At 41.7% G+C, this 21,346-nt stretch overlaps 1 protein-coding gene across 1 annotated transcript in view; it reads right to left on the bottom strand.

Annotated features, from left to right (window-relative positions):
• Window positions 1-21,346, bottom strand: part of LOC106572152 (N-terminal EF-hand calcium-binding protein 1) — a 47,330-nt gene that overhangs the window by 19,071 nt on the left and 6,913 nt on the right. Inside the window, exons 2-5 of the mRNA XM_014146046.2 lie at window positions 20,926-20,950; window positions 4,031-4,139; window positions 1,333-1,358; window positions 1,070-1,167 (exon numbers count right to left, since the gene is read on the bottom strand). Coding sequence (XP_014001521.1) covers window positions 1,070-1,167; window positions 1,333-1,358; window positions 4,031-4,139; window positions 20,926-20,950 — 258 coding nt within the window. The remainder of the gene's footprint in view (window positions 1-1,069; window positions 1,168-1,332; window positions 1,359-4,030; window positions 4,140-20,925; window positions 20,951-21,346) is intronic.

The raw sequence follows: 21,346 nt of genomic DNA, 5'->3' as shown, positions 1-21,346 counted from the left end.
ATTCTTTGAAGTGATGTCTAGTTTTGGGAAGCAATGCTCTGTTAACCCAGGAGGCTGGTGAGGGGAGGACGGAGTGGAATGGAAATGGAAACCATGTGTTAGATGTGTTTGATACCATTCCATTTATTCTGTTCTAGTTATTACTATGAGCCCATCCTCCCCAATTAAGTTGTCACCAGCCACCTTTGCCCGACAGAGAAGGCAGCCATGGTTTTATATGCTTTACTTCATGCTTGGACCCTGATAGTAGTTTAAACTCTTGAAATGCTAACTAAAGGGTGTGACCCAAGATAGGCCAGAAATGACCAACCAGAAGTTCTTTGCTGGGTTTGGAGGGGTTTCTGCTTTAAGAACTTCTGTATTTACAGCACCTGTCCAACTAGAGATATGTTGGTCCACATACAGACACCGCAGTTCACAATAGAAATACCTGACCTTGAGTCATGGTTGAAGCTCAAGTGTTAGGGAAGGGTCCCTGCAGGTTACAGCCCGTTGTTTTAAAATGCAGCATCAGTGTGAAAGAGTAAGAGGACTCAGTTGTGCAGATCCACTTTCCATACTGTCATATCACTGTCACAGCTGAGAAATCTCAGACGCTTCAAAAGGTAACAAAAGCCTATCCAAAATCCTACTGGGGAAAAGGGGTGGTTAGATTTTTTCTAAATGTCATAAGCGGATAAAGGCGGACCAACTGGCTATTATCTTGCTGCTCACTTAATATTCTCAGTAGACATCAACAAATATGTTGCTTGAAACATATGTAATGGCGAACAGTAACAACAGCGAACAACAGGAAAGAGATGGTTAAGTGAGTTCCTTTTACCAAATGAGTTCTGCAGTTCTGTAAATGAGAGGTGCAGTTAAGAATCCCAGACAGTTGATTGTAATGTTAAAGAGATAGTTCAGCAATATTAGCGTTTATTGGCAGTGGCTAGTTTAACAAAAGCAAAGTGTGGATCTCAGTCACACTTTCTTCATAGACTATTTTCGAGGTAAGGAAACACATATCTAAAAATATCCTTTCACTGAACTATCCCTTTAAACATGCTGTCCTGTATTGGCCACAAACCTCTTTAGTTTTGTCCATGGCCTTCAGGATGGCGACGTTCAGCTTCTCCAGAGCAGAAAGGACGTTCAGATATTCCCCCAGGTGTGGAGAGAAGTATTCTGGTGGTGGATATACAAAGAGCTGTCAGGTACAATATTGAATACACATAGGCCTTTGTAATTTAAAATCCAGTAAAAGACGGGATTAGATTATGGTAAAGGGCTTGAGAGAGCATTTTGACAGCACACAGTCAATAAAAACAGAGAAGAGTCAGAGAGAAATACCTGAGAGTTTGTCTGTGTCTAGGTTGCTGAGAGGTAGGAAAATTGGCAGAGGAAGAAAATGACAAAAACATTAATGGAATCAGAGAAGACCAAAAATCTCATCAAACCGCTTTAACCTTTTACTGTAGTGGGCTAAATCAGGATCACACAAGGTATTTCTTGGTAGTCTAAAACAAATCTACTTTGAAACAAAAGTATACACTTCACACACATGGTTATGTGCGTAAACAAAGAAGACACCAGTACCATGTCAGATATAGAGTTGAAATGTATTCCATTTTGAGATTGGATCCCAATATCACACTTTATATACATCACAGAAGAATGAAATATACTGCTCAAAAAAATAAAGGGAACACTTAAACAACACAATGTAACTCCAAGTCAATCACACTTCTGTGAAATCAAACTGTCCACTTAGGAAGCAACACTGATTGACAATAAATTTCACATGCTGTTGTGCAAATGGAATAGACAACAGGTGGAAATTATAGGCAATTAGCAAGACACCCCCAATAAAGGAGTGGTTCTGCAGGTGGTAACCACAGACCACTTCTCAGTTCCTATGCTTCCTGGCTGATGTTTTGGTCACTTTTGAATGTTGGCGGTGCTTTCACTCTAGTGGTAGCATGAGACGGAATCTACAACCCACACAAGTGGCTCAGGTAGTGCAGCTCATCCAGGATGGCACATCAATGCGAGCTGTGGCAAGAAGGTTTGCTGTGTCTATCAGCGTAGTGTCCAGAGCATGGAGGCGCTACTAGGAGACAGGCCAGTACATCAGGAGACGTGGAGGAGGCCGTAGGAGGGCAACAACCCAGCAGCAGGACCGCTACCTCCGCCTTTGTGCAAGGAGGAGCACTGCCAGAGCCCTGCAAAATGACCTCCAGCAGGCCACAAATGTGCATGTGTCTGCTCAAACGGTCAGAAACAGACTCCATGAGGGTGGTATGAGGGCCCGACGTCCACAGGTGGGGGTTGTGCTTACAGCCCAACACCGTGCAGGACGTTTGGCATTTGCCAGAGAACACCAAGATTGGCAAATTCGCCACTGGCGCCCTGTGCTCTTCACAGATGAAAGCAGGTTCACACTGAGCACATGTGACAGACGTGACAGTCTGGAGACGCCGTGGAGAACGTTCTGCTGCCTGCAACATCCTCCAGCATGACCGGTTTGGCGGTGGGTCAGTCATGGTGTGGGGTGGCATTTCTTTGGGGGGCCGCACAGCCCTCCATGTGCTCGCCAGAGGTAGCCTGACTGCCATTAGGTACCGAGATGAGATCCTCAGACCCCTTGTGAGACCATATGCTGGTGCGGTTGGCCCTGGGTTCCTCCTAATGCAAGACAATGCTAGACCTCATGTGGCTGGAGTGTGTCAGCAGTTCCTGCAAGAGGAATGCATTGATGCTATGGACTGGCCCGCCCGTTCCCCAGACCTGAATCCAATTGAGCACATCTGGGACATCATGTCTCAATCCATCCACCAACGCCACGTTGCACCACAGACTGTCCAGGAGTTGGCGGATGCTTTAGTCCAGGTCTGGGAGGAGATCCCTCAGGAGACCATCCGCCACCTCATCAGGAGCATGCCCAGGCGTTGTAGGGAGGTCATACAGGCACGTGGAGGCCACACACACTACTGAGCCTCATTTTGACTTGTTTTAAGGACATTACATCAAAGTTGGATCAGCCTGTAGTGTGGTTTTCCACTTTAATTTTGAGTGTGACTCCAAATCCAGACCTCCATGGGTTGATAAATTGGATTTCCATTGATTATTTTTGTGTGATTTTGTTGTCAGCACATTCAACTATGTAAAGAAAAAAGTATTTAATAAGATTATTTCATTCATTCAGATCTAGGATGTGTTATTTTAGTGTTCCCTTTATTTTTTTGAGCAGTGTATAACAAAACCGTTTGACATAGAAACACCAGATTTTCTGCGTATTTTTTTAAATGTATGTTTATCAATTATGAAATTATGAAAAATATTAATAACATTCCACCCATGAGGCCACTAGGTCATTTGACTGCAGGTAAGGGCAACAGGTCAAGTCATTTCCATGAAAAAAGCCGCTATTGTTATCCTGTCATACATTCCCTAGAGATACAAGGAGCAAAAAGAAAGAAAACAAAGGATTGTGTAAAAGTCTATTACATAGTATGTGCATCTTCTTTTATAATGCACATATGGTCTTCAAAGAAAGCCTTATACCTCTACTTTTCCTGACCAAGGGTATCAATTATGAGGACATCATTTGACTATATTGTCTTTCTTTTTTTCCTCTGTCTTTATATTCTATTGTGTATAAACATGCTGGGGTAGAGGTGTACATTTTAGGACACCCTCAGCTTCAAGCTTCACTCCTCACCCCTCCTGGAGCCTTCAATAGACTACTAAAACTACCCACTGGGTAAAAACTGGTTAAATCAACATTGTTTCCACGTCATTTTAACAAAATAATTAAATGTGGTGACATTGAGTCAACGTGGAAAACTGATTGGATTTGCAAAAAGTCCTCAACTTTTAACCTAAATCCAACGACAGGCTGACATTTTTTTGTGCCCAGTGGGCACAGATTCTATGGTCCCTTGATGAAATATTGACTCATCCTCTTTGAAGTGTAGACGTCCCGCCTGTGTGGCAGTTACAGATGGCGACTGAAGAGGATTCCCAGAGGCAAATAAGACGCACTCACTCAGTCTGCTGCCTGTCAATTGAGTAGAACAGCTCCTGCATCTGCTCTGGGGTGAGGATACCGTCGGCAAAGTACGACTGGAACTCCTCCAGGGATAGCTTGCCGTCGTCTGAGAGAGGGAAACCAGGGAGACATTAACTACCTACTGAAACACAGAAGACGATTAAGGAGTATTCATGACTCACTCAGTTTGTTCAAGACTCAAATTACTGGAATTAAATAACTGTGTTGGGTTCTGAGAATATGAAATATACTTATTCATGTCACTGAGGGAGAGAGGGTAATGTATAACGTTTACATGATGTCAGGATATGTTATTGTTAGCCATTAGGGATCCTATGGGAGGGATCCTCTGGAAGGAGAAGAGACACAGTCTTGTGTTGAGTGCAGGGAAGTGATCACATGTGGCAGGCATTGATAAGGGGAGAGGATTAAGGGATTAATGGATTAAGGGAGAAATAAACGTTTATGGCCCGTATCACTTAGTGTCCTGCCTAGCAGTAAAGAACAATGCTTGTACAGATGTGTAGGAGGAGACTCAGGAGGAAGGGTTAAATGCAACTTTTCAGGGAAGTTAGGAACAAATATACACAGGCAGTTAGAAAAGCTAAGGCTAGCTTTTTCAAACAGAAATTTGTATCCTGTAGTACTAACTCAAAAAAGTTCTGGGACATTGTAAAGTCCATGGAGAATAAGAGCACCTCCTCCCAGCTGCCCACTGCTTTGAGGCTAGGAAACACTGTTACCACCGATAAATCCACTATGATTGAGAATTTCAATAAGCATTTCTCTACGGCTGGCCATGCTTTCCACCTGGCTACCCCTACCCCGGACAACTGCCCGGCACCCTCCACAAAAACCCGCCAAAGCCCCCACCATTTCTCCTTCACCCAAATCCAGATAGCTGATGTTCTGAAAGAGCTGCAAAATCTGGACCGATACAAATCAGCCGGGCTAGACAATCTGGACCCTTTCTTTCTAAAATTATCTGCCGAAATTGTTGCAACCCCTATTACTAGCCTGTTCAACCTCTCTATCGTATCGTCTGAGATTCCCAAAGATTGGAAAGCTGCCGCGGTCATCCCCATCTTCAAAGGGGGTGACACTCTAGAGCCAAACTGCTACAGACCTATATCTATCCTACCCTATCTTTCTAAGGTCTTCGAAAGCCAAGTCAACAAACAGATTATCGACCATTTCGAATCCCACCGTACCTTCTCCTCTATGCATTCTGGTTTCAGAGCTGGTCATGGGTGCACCTCAGCCCCGCTCAAGGTCCTAAACGACATCATAACCGCCATCGATAAGCGACATTACTGTGCAGCCGTATTCATCGACCTGGCCAAGGCTTTCGACTCTGTCAATCACCACATTCTTATTGGCAGACTCGACAGCCTTGGTTTCTCAAATGATTGCCTCGCCTGGTTCACCAACTACTTCTCTGATAGAGTTCAGTGTGTCAAATCGGAGGGCCTGTTGTCCGGACCTCTGGCAGTCTCTATGGGTGTGCCACAGGGTTCAATTATTGGGTCGACTCTCTTCTCTGTATACATCAATGATGTTGCTCTTGCTGCTGGTGATTCTCTGATCCACCTCTACGCAGATGACACCATTCTGTATACTTCTGTCCCCTCTTTGGACACTGTGTTAACTAACCTCCAGACGAGCTTCAATGCCGTACAACTCTCCTTCCGTGGCCTCCAACTGCTCTTAAACGCAGGTAAAACTAAATGCATGCTATTCAATCGATCACTGCCCGCACCTGCTCGCCCGTCCAGCATCACTACTCTGGACGGCTCTAACTTAGAATACGTGGACAACTACAAATACCTGGGTGTCTGGTTAGACTGTAAACTCTCCTTCCAGACTCACATTAAGCATCTCCAATCCAAAATTAAATCTAGAATCGGCTTCCTATATTGCAACAAAGCATCCTTCACTCATGCTGCCAAACACACCCTCGTAAAACTGACCATCCTACCGATCCTCGACTTCGGTGATGTCATCTATAAAATATCCTCCAACACTCTACTCAACAAACTGGATGCAGTCTATCATAGTGCCGTCCGTTTTGTTACCAAAGCCCCATACACTACCCACCATTGCGACCTGTACGCTCTCGTTGGTTGGCCCTCGCTTCATACTCGTCGCCAAACCCACTGGCTTCAGGTTATTTACAAGTCTCTGCTAGGTAAAGCCCCGCCTTATCTCAGCTCACTGGTCACCATAGCTGCACCCACTCGTAGCATGCGCTCCAGCAGGTATATCTCACTGGTCACCCCCAAAGTCAATTCCTCCTTTGGCCGCCTTTCCTTCCAGTTCTCTGCTGCCAATGACTGGAACGAACTGCAAAAATCTCTGAAGCTGGAGACTCATATCTCCCTCACTAGCTTTAAGCACCAGCTGTCAGAGCAGCTCACAGATCACTGCACCTGTACATAGCCCATCTATCTACCTACCTCATCCCCATACTGTATTTATTTATTTATCTTGCTCCTTTGCACCCCAATATCTATACTTGCACATTCATCTTCTGCACATCTACCATTCCAGTGTTTAATTGCTATATTGTAATTACTTCGCCACCATGGCCTATTTATTGCCTTAACTTACCTCCATTGCACTCACCGTTTATAGACTTTTTGTTTTCGTTTGTTCTACTGTATTATTGACTGTATGTTTTGTTTACTCCATGTGTAACTCTGTGTTGTTGTATGTGTCGAATTGCTACGCTTTATCTTGGCCAGGTCGCAGTTGCAAATGAGAACTTGTTCTCAACTAGCCTACCTGGTTAAATAAAGGTGAAATAAATATCAGTGCTTGTGTGAAATGTTGTTGTCTAATGCAGCTGTATTGATCCTCTGGGAAAATAAACTTGGTTAAGCTTTCATAGTGTCCATAGCGTTTTTTACTCTGAGAATTAGAACCTAACACTGTCTCAGTGAGTCGAGTGCACTATATAAATTAAGTACGGGAATATCTTTCTTCACGCCTGGCTTTATCTCAATTAAGTGATAATGCCCAAGAAGCTGGTGTTTGGAGGATATATTTGCATGGGTATTCGTCTCGGGCCGACAAACTGTACCAATATATCCGACAAACACCAGCTTCGAGGGGATTATCACTTAATTGAGATAAAGCCAGGCGTGAATAAAGAGCATTATCACTTTTATACAACGGGTTACGAACATATTCAAATAATTATTGACATATTTTCATTAAAAAAATTATTTTGATGAAATTATTCATGCTATTTCAACGTTCCTCGAGATATAGTCCCGACACAAATCTAGGTTTGCTACCCAAGCCAGTTGGTCGTTAAGTCTTTTTATTCTAAATCTATGGACACGACCCAGTCGTACATTCTAAGTGTTCCGTTGTCATGGTGGCTGGCAACGTTGTTATCCCTTGCTTGCTAGCTAGCCAACTTTGACTAATATGGTCATGTCAAACAGTGAAGCCAGAATAACAGCAAAGTAGTTGCATTTGCATTTGTTTAAGCTGTTTTCTTGTGATTTTTTTTGGAAACATCCATAACAATGAGCTAATGAGCGAATTTCGCCTGGCATAGAACATTTGCTCTCTCGCCAAGCAACTGTTCAGAAGAGATAACCAACTACACAGCTAACACAATCACTTCAAACTGAAGCTGGAATGACAGCAAACTAGCTGCATTTCGTGTTTTTCTATTGACATTTCTTTGTATATCAATACAAATGATGCTGATTCATGAGTTCATTACCATAAGACAGCTGAAGTTCAAATTTCAATATTGAAACAATGTTGCAAATGTCGGAGAGACAGACAGCAAGGTTATTACATATCTCCTCTGTTGAAAACCAAATGGTAGTCTAAAAGAAATGGGAGATAATGTCTAGATGCTTTTTACAGTGTAGATCTATATAGTATATCAATTGCCTGTCTGAGCTGATGAGACAGCGGGATGGAACAGAGTAAATAGGCATTTCAACGTCATAGACTTAGCCGGGGGTAACGTGTGGAATAGACATCGTCTGAAATGCGGTTTTAACCAATCAGCATCCAGGATTAAACCCACCCGTTGTATAAATTCCATTTATTTCACATAACTCCCTATGCTGAAACAAAATATTCAGAAGACAAAACCACTGTTGTCAATGGCAACCATTTCTCAAGGCAATATTTGCTTCTAAGAGTTTTTCCTCTTGAAACTGAAGTATGCAGAATTCAGATTCTTTCTTTGTCTTCCCCTTTCTTACTTCACAGTACATCAGTGTCTCTCATCTTCTCCAATGATATGGAAGGAATAACTTGATCATCAATTTAATTATGATTTACATTTGACAATCCCTTTGATTCTCTTCATCTTCTAATATTTCAACATTCTCTTATAGTGTAAAGACTGGAGTTGAGAAGCAGGTACGGGGAGTTGACATTTAATTAGGAACAGACAAAGAGCAAGACAGGAACAGCGTCAGCACACAGATACACAACAACCAATGACAATCAATGCAGCAACGGGGAACAGAGATGGGGAACTGACAAATATAGGGGAGGTAATAAACATGTGATTGAGTCCAGGTGAGTCCAATAATCGCTGATACGCGTGACGGGGAAAGGCAGGTGTGTGTACTGATGGTGGCAGGAGTGCGTGATGCTGGGGAGCCTGGCGCCTTCGAGCGTCAGGGAGGGGGAGCGGGAACAGGCGTGACATATAGTCTTAAAGGGGTTGTTCACATTTATTGCCTGTCAAAATAAAATGTACGTAAAAAAAGTGAGCTATCCCTTTAAAGTAATGAATATGCAGCCATGTAACCATGTCATAAACATTTGTCTGTAAAACAAAGTTAAGTACAGTGTATTCCTATGGTAAATCATGCTGGTGGTTCTGCAGAGAGCCTGTGGAGGCCCTGGGGGACAGGCAGGCAGAGTGTGGGGTGATTAGAGTGGTCTGGGCTCACTGACAGGCTGACTGTGGATTAATGAGATCTATCCCAGCTCTGCTCCACGAACCCCGACTACCACTAGAGACCTAGCTATGAGAGAGATAGAGATCCACCAGTCAACAGACATCAGACAGGTGGGCCTACAGTAAATAATAACATATGTTAGGAAATTTGCCATCATTCTGGCCTAATGCCATGTCATGAATTTAATTAATGAGGGCAAGTCACTTTAAGAAACCATAATGTCATCCAAGTGGGCTTCATTTATGAAATTATATTGTTAATCTTAATTCTTATAAACAACAACATTTGGAAATGCTGCTTTTAGAGCATATGAGGAAGAAAGATATTTTACGGAAAAGGTTTGACACAACTCGTACTACAATTTTTAAATCTGGTCAGATTGACCTCAAATTGTAAGAGTAACGTAACGGACAAATAAAGGAACAAACCAATTTCTTCAAACTTCCTTAGTATTCCAAACGCAAAGCCTGCTCTATTTCATTCATATAAGTACAGCAACTGCTTAGGGAGAATGCTAAATGTTCTGTTTTCAGGTCCTTCCCATGTACAGGTTTCACTACTAAATGCTTCAATCTCTTTGTTCTAGTTTCACACCCAATTACTTACCTAAATGTGTAATCAGACAACATAGTCCAGATTGCACAATATGCAAGCATATAGTGATGGGCTATACTGCTAGCATGATTAGGTGACGACTACTGTTATTTCTCCCTCAAATCAAGTCGGCCAAGCTACACTGCACATCTTAGGTTTACTGTCCCATCACCAACGGTAGTGAAGAAGAAAAAAACTATTCAGTGCTTGGAAGTGGAAGTAAAAGGTGTCTGTACTAACTTTAAATATACTGTACATTAACAGTGTTCATATTTTAAAATGAATATTCTAAAAGAGGCATCAGTACTGTTACAGAAGCAGAAGAACATTAGTGGTGCCCGCACTCTGTACCGGCGTGGACCGGCTCAATTCAGGCACTGCCCATATTTCAATCTGCCAGGTTTCTGCTAACTGATGAAACAAGCTGTTTGAGAACAACTGCCATCACTCATCTGTCAGAAAGTGCGACTTACCAACATTACGACCAGGAATAAGAATTTCCCGAAGTGGATCCTCTGTTTGGTCCACCACTCAGGACAATGGATCGGATCCCAGCCGGCGACCCAAAACAACGGGGCCGCAGGAGGGGCAGAAGAAGCGGTCTTCTGGTCAAGCTTCGTAGACGGGCACATCGCACACCGCTCCCGAGTTTATTACTCGCCAACGTCCAGTCTCTTGACAACAAGGTAGACGAAATCCGAGCAAGGGTTGCCTTCCAGAGAGACATCAGAGATTGTAACGTTCTTTGTTTCACGGAAACGTGGCTCACGCTATCGGAGTCGGTACAGCCACCTGGTTTCTTCACGCATCGCGCCGACAGAAACAAACATCTCTCTGGTAAGAAGAAGGGCGGGGGGGTATGCCTTATGATTAACGAGACGTGGTGTGATCATAACAACATACAGGAACTCAAGTCCTTTTGCTCACCTGACCTAGAATTCCTTACAATCAAATGTCGACCGCATTATCTACCAAGAGAATTCTCTTCAATTATAATCACAGCCGTATATATCCCCCCCAAGCAGACACATCGATGGCCCTGAATGAACTTCATTGGACTCTATGTAAACTGGAAACCACATATCCTGAGGCTGTATTCATTGTAGATGGGGATTTTAACAAGGTTAATCTGAAAACAAGACTCCCTAAATTTTATCAGCACATCGAAAGCGCTACCCGGGTGGAAAAAATCCTGGACCATTGTTACTGTAACTTCTGTGGTGCATACAAAGCCCTGCCCCGCCCTCCTTTCGGAAAATCTGACCACGACTCCATTTTGTTGTTCCCAGCCTATAGACAGAAACTAAAACAGGAAACGCCCGTGCTCAGGTCTGTTCAACGCTGGTCCAACCAATCTGATTCCACGCTTCAAGATTGCTTCGATCACGTGGATTGGGATATGTTCCGCATAGCATCGGACAATAACATTGATGAATACGCTGATTCGGTGAGCGAGTTTATTAGCAAGTGCATCGGTGATGTTGTACCCACAGCAACTATTAAAACCTTCCCCAACCAGAAATCGTGGATTGATGGCAGAATTCGTGCAAAACTGAAAGCGCGAACCACTGCTTTTAATCAGGGCAAGGCAACCGGAAACATGACCGAATACAAACAGTGTAGCTATTCCCTCCGCAAGGCAATCAAACAAGCTAAGCGTCAGTATAGAAACAAAGTAGAGTCGCAATTCAACGGCATCCCTAGCTGCGTCCTCAGAGCATGCGCAGACCAGCTGGCTGGTGTTTTTACAGACATATTCAATCAATCCTTATCCCAGTCTGCTGTTCCCACATGCTTCAAGAGGGCCTCGGCGTACACATCACAGACAAACTGAAATGGTCCACCCACACAGACAGCGTGGTGAAGAAGGCACAACAGCGCCTCTTCAACCTCAGGAGGCTGAAGAAATTTGGCTTGTCACCAAAAACATTCACAAACTTTTACAGATGCACAATAGAGAGCATCCTGTCGGGCTGTATCACCGCCTGGTACAGCAACTGCTCCGCCCACAACCGTAAGGCTCACCAGAGGGTAGTGAGGTCTGCACAACGCCTCACCGGGGGCAAACTACCTGCTCTCCAAGACACCTACACCACCCGATGTCACAGGAAGGCCAAAAAGATCATCAAGGACAACAACCACCTGAGCCACTGCCTGTTCACCCCGCTATCATCCAGAAGGCAAGGTCAGTACAGGTACATCAAAGCTGGGACCGAGAGACTGAAAAACAGCTTCTATCTCAAGGCCATCAGACTGTTAAACAGCCATCACTAACATTGAGTGGCTGCTGCCAACATACTGACTCAATCTCTAGCCATTTTATAATTAAAAATTGGATGTAATAAATGTATCACTAGTCACTTTAAACTATGCCACTTTATATGTTTACATACCCTACACTACTCATCTCATATGTATATACTGTACTCTATACCATCTACTGCATCTTGCCTATGCCGTTCGGCCATCGCTCATCCATATATATTTTTATGTACATATTCTTATTCATTCCTTTACACTTGTGTGTGTATAAGTTAGTTGTTGTGAAGTTGTTAGGTGACTTGTTAGGTATTACTGCATGGTCGGAACCAGAAGCACAAGCATTTCGCTACACTCGCATTAACATCTGCTAACCATGTGTATATGACAAATAAAATTTGAATCAATATATAAATAATCAATCATTACTAAGCTAACAAAATAAAAAGTTGATTCAATATTTTTTTATTAAAAAAAACTGAAAAACAGTCAAATATTTACACATTTACAGGAGCTCTATGCCTAGCTGACCTCACGGCGCCATAGCAACCTATAATATTAAGGAATAAATTAATTACATTTCCTTTCCTTCAAAATATTTTGTGGCTGACAAGTCTATATTAAACCACTGCTGGTAAGAGTTCCTGGAGAGCTATCCTCCTGAAGGTTTTTGCTCCAACCCCAGTTGCAATTTACCTGATTCAGTTTATTAACCAGCTAACTATTAGAATCAGGTACGCTAGATTAGGGTTGTAGTGAAAACCTACAGGAAGGTAGCTTTACAGGAACAAGGTTGGAAAGCCCTAGCATAAATCAAAGCAATCCCCACTACAACACTGTGTCTCTAACCAGATCCTACCAGAAACACATTTCTTTGAAGGTCTGCTAAAGTAAGGCAGACAAAAATGGATTCTCAGAGTCTGGACCAAAGCAGCACATTCAATAATTCATAAGCCCCATCACCAGCCTAGTTTTAAGGGGACACTGGATATATGAGTGTCATAGCCAGAAAGCTTAAAGCATCTCAGGTCCCAGTACACTCAAACTGTCAACTGGAATTGGTGGCATTGGCAACTCAATTGTCCTTCCTTCACCAATTGATCAGCGACCATCATGAAAAAGCTGCACTAATCCATCCTTATTTGTTAGTTAACAATGTCTCCAATAAGAGTTCATTATAAAGATGAGTCATATTTACATGAGGAGGTCCTATAGGCTAGTCATTTTCCATAGTTTCAGTGTACAGTATAAATGTTGGTTTCATAAAATACTCACAACCCTTTAAAATGATGCATGTATTGTAATCTAAGAAGACAGACAAGCATGTGTAGTTCAGCTTGAACCTTTATTGGAAAATAGAAATCGGAGGGGAAATCTACAGAGTAATAACTACTTACATGCCATTATAGTTTTTTTTAATACAGTGAATGCATTTGTGATAAACAATACAACCAAAATCACTGATCACTTGCTTAAAGTTTTTACTTTTTCAACTTTGGTCACAAGCTATCTAGTCACCAATGGTTAAACTGCTGAATGTCTCATTGAGTCTCCGCCAATAGAAAATTATACATTTTAGGTAGCTTGGCCACTGTGAGTTGTGTGAGCAACCCATACTAGATTGTCACCTCTTTCTCAGAGACCACTGATACAGGGCAGTTTCCCAACCCTGTGGAGGTAGAGGAGGGGCTGCACAATCCCAAAGATCATAGTGATGGAGTCAGAAATACAGAAAGAAAAACGTCGCACAGCCTCATCGAGGACATTGTGCAAAGTCATAATTACCATCTCAGGGAGGTAATTCACCATCATAGCCACCAGGATAATCCAAATGATCTTATACGCCCTCATCTTCATGCTGTTTGTCCTCTCCCTCTCTCTGTCCCCGTCTCCCAGCCCAGGCTGTTTCAGAGCCCTGACAACTGATAGGCAGCAGAATGACACCACAAACATCAGGATGAGGTCCTGAACCAAGATAGCATAGTTGAATAGGCATATGAGTAAAGATAATTTAAGCGGAACCATACAGAACAAAGAGGACCCAAGCACAATCAGCCAGGCAACACCACAACACCCCACCCTGTATCTGAGGGGTTTGTAATTCAGGAAGAAAACAGGTCGGACCACAGCCAGGTAGCGCTCCACACAGATGCAGCTTTGAAACAGGGGTCGGCCAGTGTGCAATAAACCAATTGAAAATGCCTCAATATATGGAACTGCAGTTGTTTGGATGAACTTGCAGAGAAATCTGACAAGGGAAAACAGGCAGTAGAGGATTTCAGACACAGTCAGGTTGAGAGTGAAGAACTGTGAGGCAATCGTTCCTCCCGCTCCGGTCACTATTAGCCACAGGACGCAGACATTGGTGGGGAGACCCAGGATGATGTTGATTGCATAGGAGGCAGTATAGATGGGTTCTAAGTGATCAGCTACTGAAGAGCTGTTTGTCTCTGAGATATTCATGTCTTCCCCTTCTGTACTGGTGTGTGAGCTTCGATATTCTTCAACGATAAAGAGTTGTCATTCTGATTATTTCCTGTTGCAACAGCACAGTAAATCAGACAATCAAATTAACCAGGGTTCAATTCCAATTTAAGTCAGTCAATTCAAGACATGCATCAATATTAGCACAAAATGATATGTGTTATTTTCACTCAATGACTACATTTACATGTACACAACCATTGTGAATACTCAAATTAATGTAACTGTTTGATTAAAATGTTTGCATGCTTTGCAAGAAGAACGATCTCCTTAATAATCCTGTTTACATTGACACATCTGATAATCAGGCTACCTGATGGAACTGAAAAATACAGAAAATCATCAAAATAAACGTTCTATCACACTGACCAATTCCAATTTGTTTTTGTTAACGTTAGCTAGTTGCAAGGTGACTAACACTAATGTTAGCTAGGTGGCAAATGTTAACGTTAGCTAGGTTGCTAATGCTAGCTAGGCTAGGGGTTAAGGTTAGGAGTTAGGTTAAAGGGTTAAGGTTAGGGTTAACTAACATGTTAAGTACTTGTAAAGTAGCTAAAAAGTTGTAATTAGTTGCAAGGTTGACTAATTAGCTAAAATTGTCCATGATGAGAGTCAAACACACAACCTTAGGGTTGCTAGACATTCCTACACCCACCCATCCATCCTGACCAGCCACTCGCCTTTCGTTTTTGCCTTAAATAACCTTCTGCCTTAGTATCCAAACGTAACATATCATACAAATTTGAGTGTCCTTAAATGTACATTTACTATGTTACGTCTAGTCTATGAGACCAGGTTGAATGCACAGCAGGAACTCTGATTAAGGTGTTTACATGTCCTATTATTCGAACGATTGCTAAACAAATCTAGGTGTTGTAATCGCTGTATGCTTACTTTGATTATGACCTCACGTCGATTAAGATCATCAGAATAAGGCGTTTACATGACTAATGCCATACTCAGCCTATTCTTGCCATAATCAGTTTAATATCAAATTATTAGTGCACATCTATTGAAATGAATCAATTCAACAAATATTGCATTGTTTCTCATTGTTTCTTACATAAAAAAGCTAAGTCAGAGCCAAAATGAACAAACCTGAATGGATGAAGTTCTCTTCTTGTCTGGAAAGCGTAGAGGCTTGAGTACAGACAACACACCCTCACACACACACTGACTTATACCCACAACCATGCCCTCACCCACACACCTGTCACACCTGTAAATTGATGCTGCCCATCAACTCACATGACGGACAACATACACCTGGTATGCAAATACATCCATTGGCTATGACAACACTTAGTGACATTAAGTATGATTCAAGAGAATATGCCGTGCCGTGTGGAATGTGTTATGAATACTGGGCCCCGACCAGAGTTTCTGCCTGTCCAGGTCATATGAAGTTAATCCTTTAATACATTTTATATAGCAACTTGTCATTTGAAAGATATCTTCCAACCAAAATACAACCTTACATTATTTGTCCACTTACCATGGCTGTAGTCGAATCCCCAATACTTTTTTTGAATACATTTTTATTTCAAACATAAATAATATTTGATAGTCATTTTGTGGGTTGTCAGTATCACCAGAGAGTCCCATTCATCCTGAAAAGACCTTTAAAAAAACACAGCAATACAACTAATCACTTTCAGATTTGAAGGTTTTTAAGTGTTTTTCTATGTACAGAGATAGAAAGTCATGAGTGAGAGGGGTAGACATAGATATGAAGCCGCAGGCAGTGTTTGAACCCATACCATAAGGGGCAATGTGTGGTCCAAAGGCAGCAGCACTACACTAGACCACTAGACCAGACTCCGGCAGAGAATTTCATGTTTTGATGTATCATAAAACAATTCAAAAGTGGATTAAACAGCAATAAAGTCAAATACCTAAGTAAGCAAAAATACATATCCATACACTGTCTAAGGGATTTGACCACAGCCAAGTACAATAAGTGAACAATTGTATGTAAGTTTGTATTTAAGGGCCTTGTCATTTCATTAGACATCTACTTTTATGCTCATAAGTGGATTTTTCATGCAAATATGCACAAGTATTTCAAGTTAGCATTTGTCCATAGCTAAATCTCTCTCTTTGTCTTCAGACTCGATGATATGCGTCTCAAATGGCAAGTCCCTACATAGTGCACTAGGTTTGACCAAAATAATTGCGCTACAGTGGGGGGAAAAAGTATTTGATCCCTTGCTGATTTTGTATGTTTGCCCACTGACAAAGAAATGATCAGTCTATAATATTAATGTTAGGTTTATTTGAACAGTGAGTGACAGAATAACAACAACAAAAAATCCAGAAAAACGCATGTTAAAAATGTTATAAATTGATTTGCATTTTAATGAGGGAAATAAGTATTTGACCCCCTCTCAATCAGAAAGATTTCTGGCTCCCAGGTGTCTTTTATACAGGTAATGAGCTGAGATCAGGAGCACAGTGCTCCTAACCGCAGCTTGTTACCTATATAAAAGACACCTGTCCACAGAAGCAATCAATCAATCAGTTTCCAAACTCTCCACCATGGCCAAGACCAAAGAGCTCTCCAAGGATGTCAGGGACAAGATTGTAGACCTACACAAGGCTGGAATGGGCTACAAGACCATCGCCAAGCAGCTTGGTGAGAAGGTGACAACATTTGGTGCGATTATTCGCAAATGGAAGAAACGCAAAAGAACTGTCAATATCCCTCGGCCTGGGGCTCCATGCAAGATCTCACCTCATGGAGTTGCAATGATCATGAGAACGGTGAGGAATCAGCCCAGAACTACACGGGAGGATCTTGTCAATGATCTCAAGGAAGCTGGGACCATAGTCACCAAGAAAACAATTGGTAACACACTACGCCGTGAAGGACTGAAATCCTGCAGCGCCTGCAAGGTCCCCCTGCTCAAGAATACATATACATGCCCGTCTGAAGTTTGCCAATGAACATCTGAATGATTCAGAGGACAACTGGTGAAATTGTTGTGGTCAGATGAGACCAAAATGGAGCTCTTTGGCATCAACTCAACTCGCCGTGTTGGAGGAGGAGGAATGCTGCCTATGACCCCAAGAACACCATCTCCACCGTCAAAGATGGAGGTGGAAACATTATGCTTTGAGGGTGTTTTTCTGCTAAGGGGACAGGACAACTTCACCGCATCATTTGACGGGGCCATGTACTGTCAAATCTTGGGTGAGAACCTCCTTCCCTCAGCCAGGGCATTGAAAATGGGTCGTGGATGGGTATTCCAGCATGACAATGACCCAAAACACACGGCCAAGGCAACAAAGGAGTGGCTCAAGAAGAAGCACATTAAGGTCCTGGAGTGGCCTAGCCAGTCTCCAGACCTTAATCCCATAGAAAATCTGTGGAGGGAGCTGAAGGTTCAATTTGCCAAACATCAGCCTCGAAACCTTAATGACTTGGAGAAGATCTGCAAAGAGGAGTGGGACAAAATCCCTCCTGAGATGTGTGCAAACCTGGCGGCCAACTACAAGAAACGTCTGACCTCTGTGATTGCTAACAATGGTTTTGCCACCAAGTACTAAGTCATGTTTTGCAGAGGGGTCAAATATTTATTTCCCTCATTAAAATGCAAATCATTTTATAACATTTTTGACATGCGTTTTTCTGGATTTTTTTGTTGTTATTCTGTCTCACTGTTCATATAAACCTACCATTAAAATTATAGACGGATCATTTCTTTGTAAGTGGGCAAACGAACAAAATCAGCAGGGGATCAAATAATTTCCCCCCCACTGTATATAGGGACTAAGGTGCCATTTGGGTCAGAACCTAGGAAACATGCCAGAGTTATGGCCTCCACATGCCCTCAGAAAAATATGTCTAAGGCACTTAAGGCATTTCGTTAAAGCCCTTCATTTGATGAGCAGATCACTTTAACTGTTCACTTTATCATAGCCCAATTTAACTATCCTGAAAAAGTGGACCTCATCCTGTTAAACACATTATGATATTGCATTGGATCAAACCGAGAAAATGGCGGATCGTTGAGCTCCTTAAGAAAGTCCATTATTCATTACAATAGCATAGGGAGAAGGACTTGCTATGGCAAGTAGCCAGCTCTCATAATGTGGTAAATCTGCAGTGCCACGGCGTATCATGGCGGCCCACTTAGTGTTGCTCAGAAGCATACATTTTCCTCCAGGTTGCGCGGCTCAGCGAGTTAGACGAAAACCATGGAAGGCTTTTTTTTACTGCAAATTGAAGATAACTAGTGCAACACACACACACTCAAGTTCTGTTTTTACAGCAAAGTGAAAAAAGCAACTCATTTATGTTTTTTCGGGAGGATAAAAATTCAGGTTGTTAAGACAGCATCCGACATGTTAATGTTAAATGCTAGTCTCATTATTGCAATGTATTCCATACAAATGTTCAACCCAAGTCACAGGTTTAGTTCACTACCTGCTACAAGATGCTGCTCTTCTGTTATCCTACAGAGCCAAAGAGTCACTCTCTGGCAGAGACGGGTCAAATCTATAATAAGGAAAGAGTACATCTTTTCTCCTGGACATCAGTATTGTACATTCTCTGCCTCTCCTATACACAACAGCCCATCTCACTGACCAGAAAAAGGGCATAATTTAGGGCTGCATGTCTTGAATGACATGATCGACCAATGGGTTTGTTTCTGTGATTCCTCACATCCTATTTGCCTCCTTCTGTTCATATTGGAGGAGAAGATCCAAGGTCCCTCCGCCCAGGCCTTCTGCTGTAATGCATTTTGAGAAGGAGGCAAGGAGAGCGGTTGCGAGGAATACAGGAAAGACAAAATAGGAAATAGCCCAAGTGAGATTTGCGAGTGTCCTTAGACGACCTTTGCTCAAGGGAGTATGTATTGCATCATTAACACTCTGTTATATAACCACGCTCTCCAGATAAAGCTGTCCTGCGTTCATACATGAATTAATCACCATCCTTATTACATTTCACATCCCATTACGCTCTAATGCAAGGCATGAATAAAACATGAGGAGGAAACACAAATGCCTATTTGTCACTGTAATTTCCCAAAGCCAAACGTTTCAATGTGTTTTTCCCTGTGGAGTTTAGTGATGGCGCTCACTTAAAGACTTTATGTTTGAATCACAAATAAATCAAGTTAAAACAAATCTAAAACCAGAGAAACCATTTTGTTTAAAGGTGTTGGAACATGGATGCTATAGTCTAGTATGCTATTGGTTTGTGCTGCATTTAATTTCACTTAATAACTGTTTCAGGTCTATTTCTGGTGTTTTTCCGACCATGTTTCTTTCTTCCATGTTTGCACAAGATATGACAAAGCAAGAGCAAATGATCTGTCTGGGGTTTTCAGATAACAGGTAAAATCTCAAACAATTACAGTTCAAAAAACACACAAGTAGTGTTCTGGTTGTTTTCCACTGACAATTTATACAACAGACTAGATGCCTGACTTGAACATTGCATGGTGGATAGGCTCAGTCAAGGGGATCCACCGAATTCCTGAATCTCCACAAGGCCTGCCCTGTCAATCCTCATGTTTCATACATTAAACCGACCGCCCCTTTGCCATCGCTGCAAGATTTTGCTCCCAAGTTTGAGAAAGATATCAGCAAAGTAGATAGATAAGGCTCTGCTGCTTTTGTATCTGATGAACAAGAATGAACATTACCCGATGAACATTACCCTAGGCTTTAGATTTTAATCTAACCAGTCTCTCAAAATGAAGTTATCACAGTCCCTCATTTTCTGTGCCTACAATAAACTAAAATTGCTCCTTTAAGATCGAGAGCCCCAAACAATGAAGGATGTTTTTAACGATTGGTAATATCAAGAAGAACGTTAGACTACAGCTTTTTGATCTAATTCAAGATTTTTCAGAAATCAGTTATTAACCATTGCATTTTAAACCCTTGCTAATTCTATTTTCTATTTTGATGATAATAAGACAATATTACCACTAACCAACACTTACATGAAGTACTGTAAGAGTAAACATACTGAGTCATAAGACTGGTCTCATAGATTAGATGTAACATACTGTAGTAACCGTAAACCTGGGACAATCAAATGAGTATGATATGTTACGTTTGGTATGGTTACATAAGACAGAAGTTTACTTAAGGAAAAAACTAAAGGAGGGTGCTACTTTGCAACTACTTAGCTAACTCTTCCCCTAACCTTAATTTAACCTAACTCCTAACCCGAACCTTCACCCTAACCTTAACCCCTTAACCTAACTCCTAACCCTAACCCTGGCCTTAACCCTAACCCTAACCTTAACCCATAAACCCTAGCCTAGCTACCGTTAGACACCAAGCTAACGTTAGCCACAAGAAATTGTAATTCGTAACATATCTTAAGAATTGCAATTCATAACATATCATACGAATTGTAATTCGTAACATATCATATCAAATGGATGATGGACATCCACAAATGAATACATACATATGAAATGTAACTTATCATACTAAATGGAGAGTCTCGGATTTACAGAATAATACCAAATGCTCTGAGACCACGTTGCAGACACATACAGTTTATGCAAGGAGGCCATTTGAAAAACCATGAAAGCAAATCCTTTGTGTGACCATCTTATTAATAGCATAAATTGTACTCACCATTTTTGTCTGCACGGCGAAATATCTGGAAATGAAAAAACAACAAACATTAAATCAAACAATCTACATAATTCATGTTTAAAGCAAATAACAACACTGTGAAACATGCAGTAAAAGTGGCACAACAAATCTAGAAAACTGCATTGTGTAGAAAATTTTACACAAAATATAAGGGTGAGATTCTACCTTGACAAATAAACCAGGATGGAAAAGAACTGTGAGGCACGTTAGGAAGATAATCTATTTATGATTCAGAGACCATGTATAATATCATAATAAATGTTTTGGCATACTGCATTGGTGCACAAGAAAACATTAAAGATTAACTATAATATCTGCAAGCATTTTTTTATATCTGAGAGAGATTTCATCTCAGGAAATGATAATCAGTGACATAAATGTTTAGCAGGATGCAGCTCTG

Source organism: Salmo salar, chromosome ssa15 (assembly GCF_905237065.1).
Source record: "Salmo salar chromosome ssa15, Ssal_v3.1, whole genome shotgun sequence".
In the NCBI taxonomy this organism is placed as follows: domain Eukaryota; kingdom Metazoa; phylum Chordata; class Actinopteri; order Salmoniformes; family Salmonidae; genus Salmo; species Salmo salar.
The sequence above is the reverse complement of the archived record's forward strand: the minus strand, read 5'-3'. Positions and strand labels throughout refer to the sequence as shown.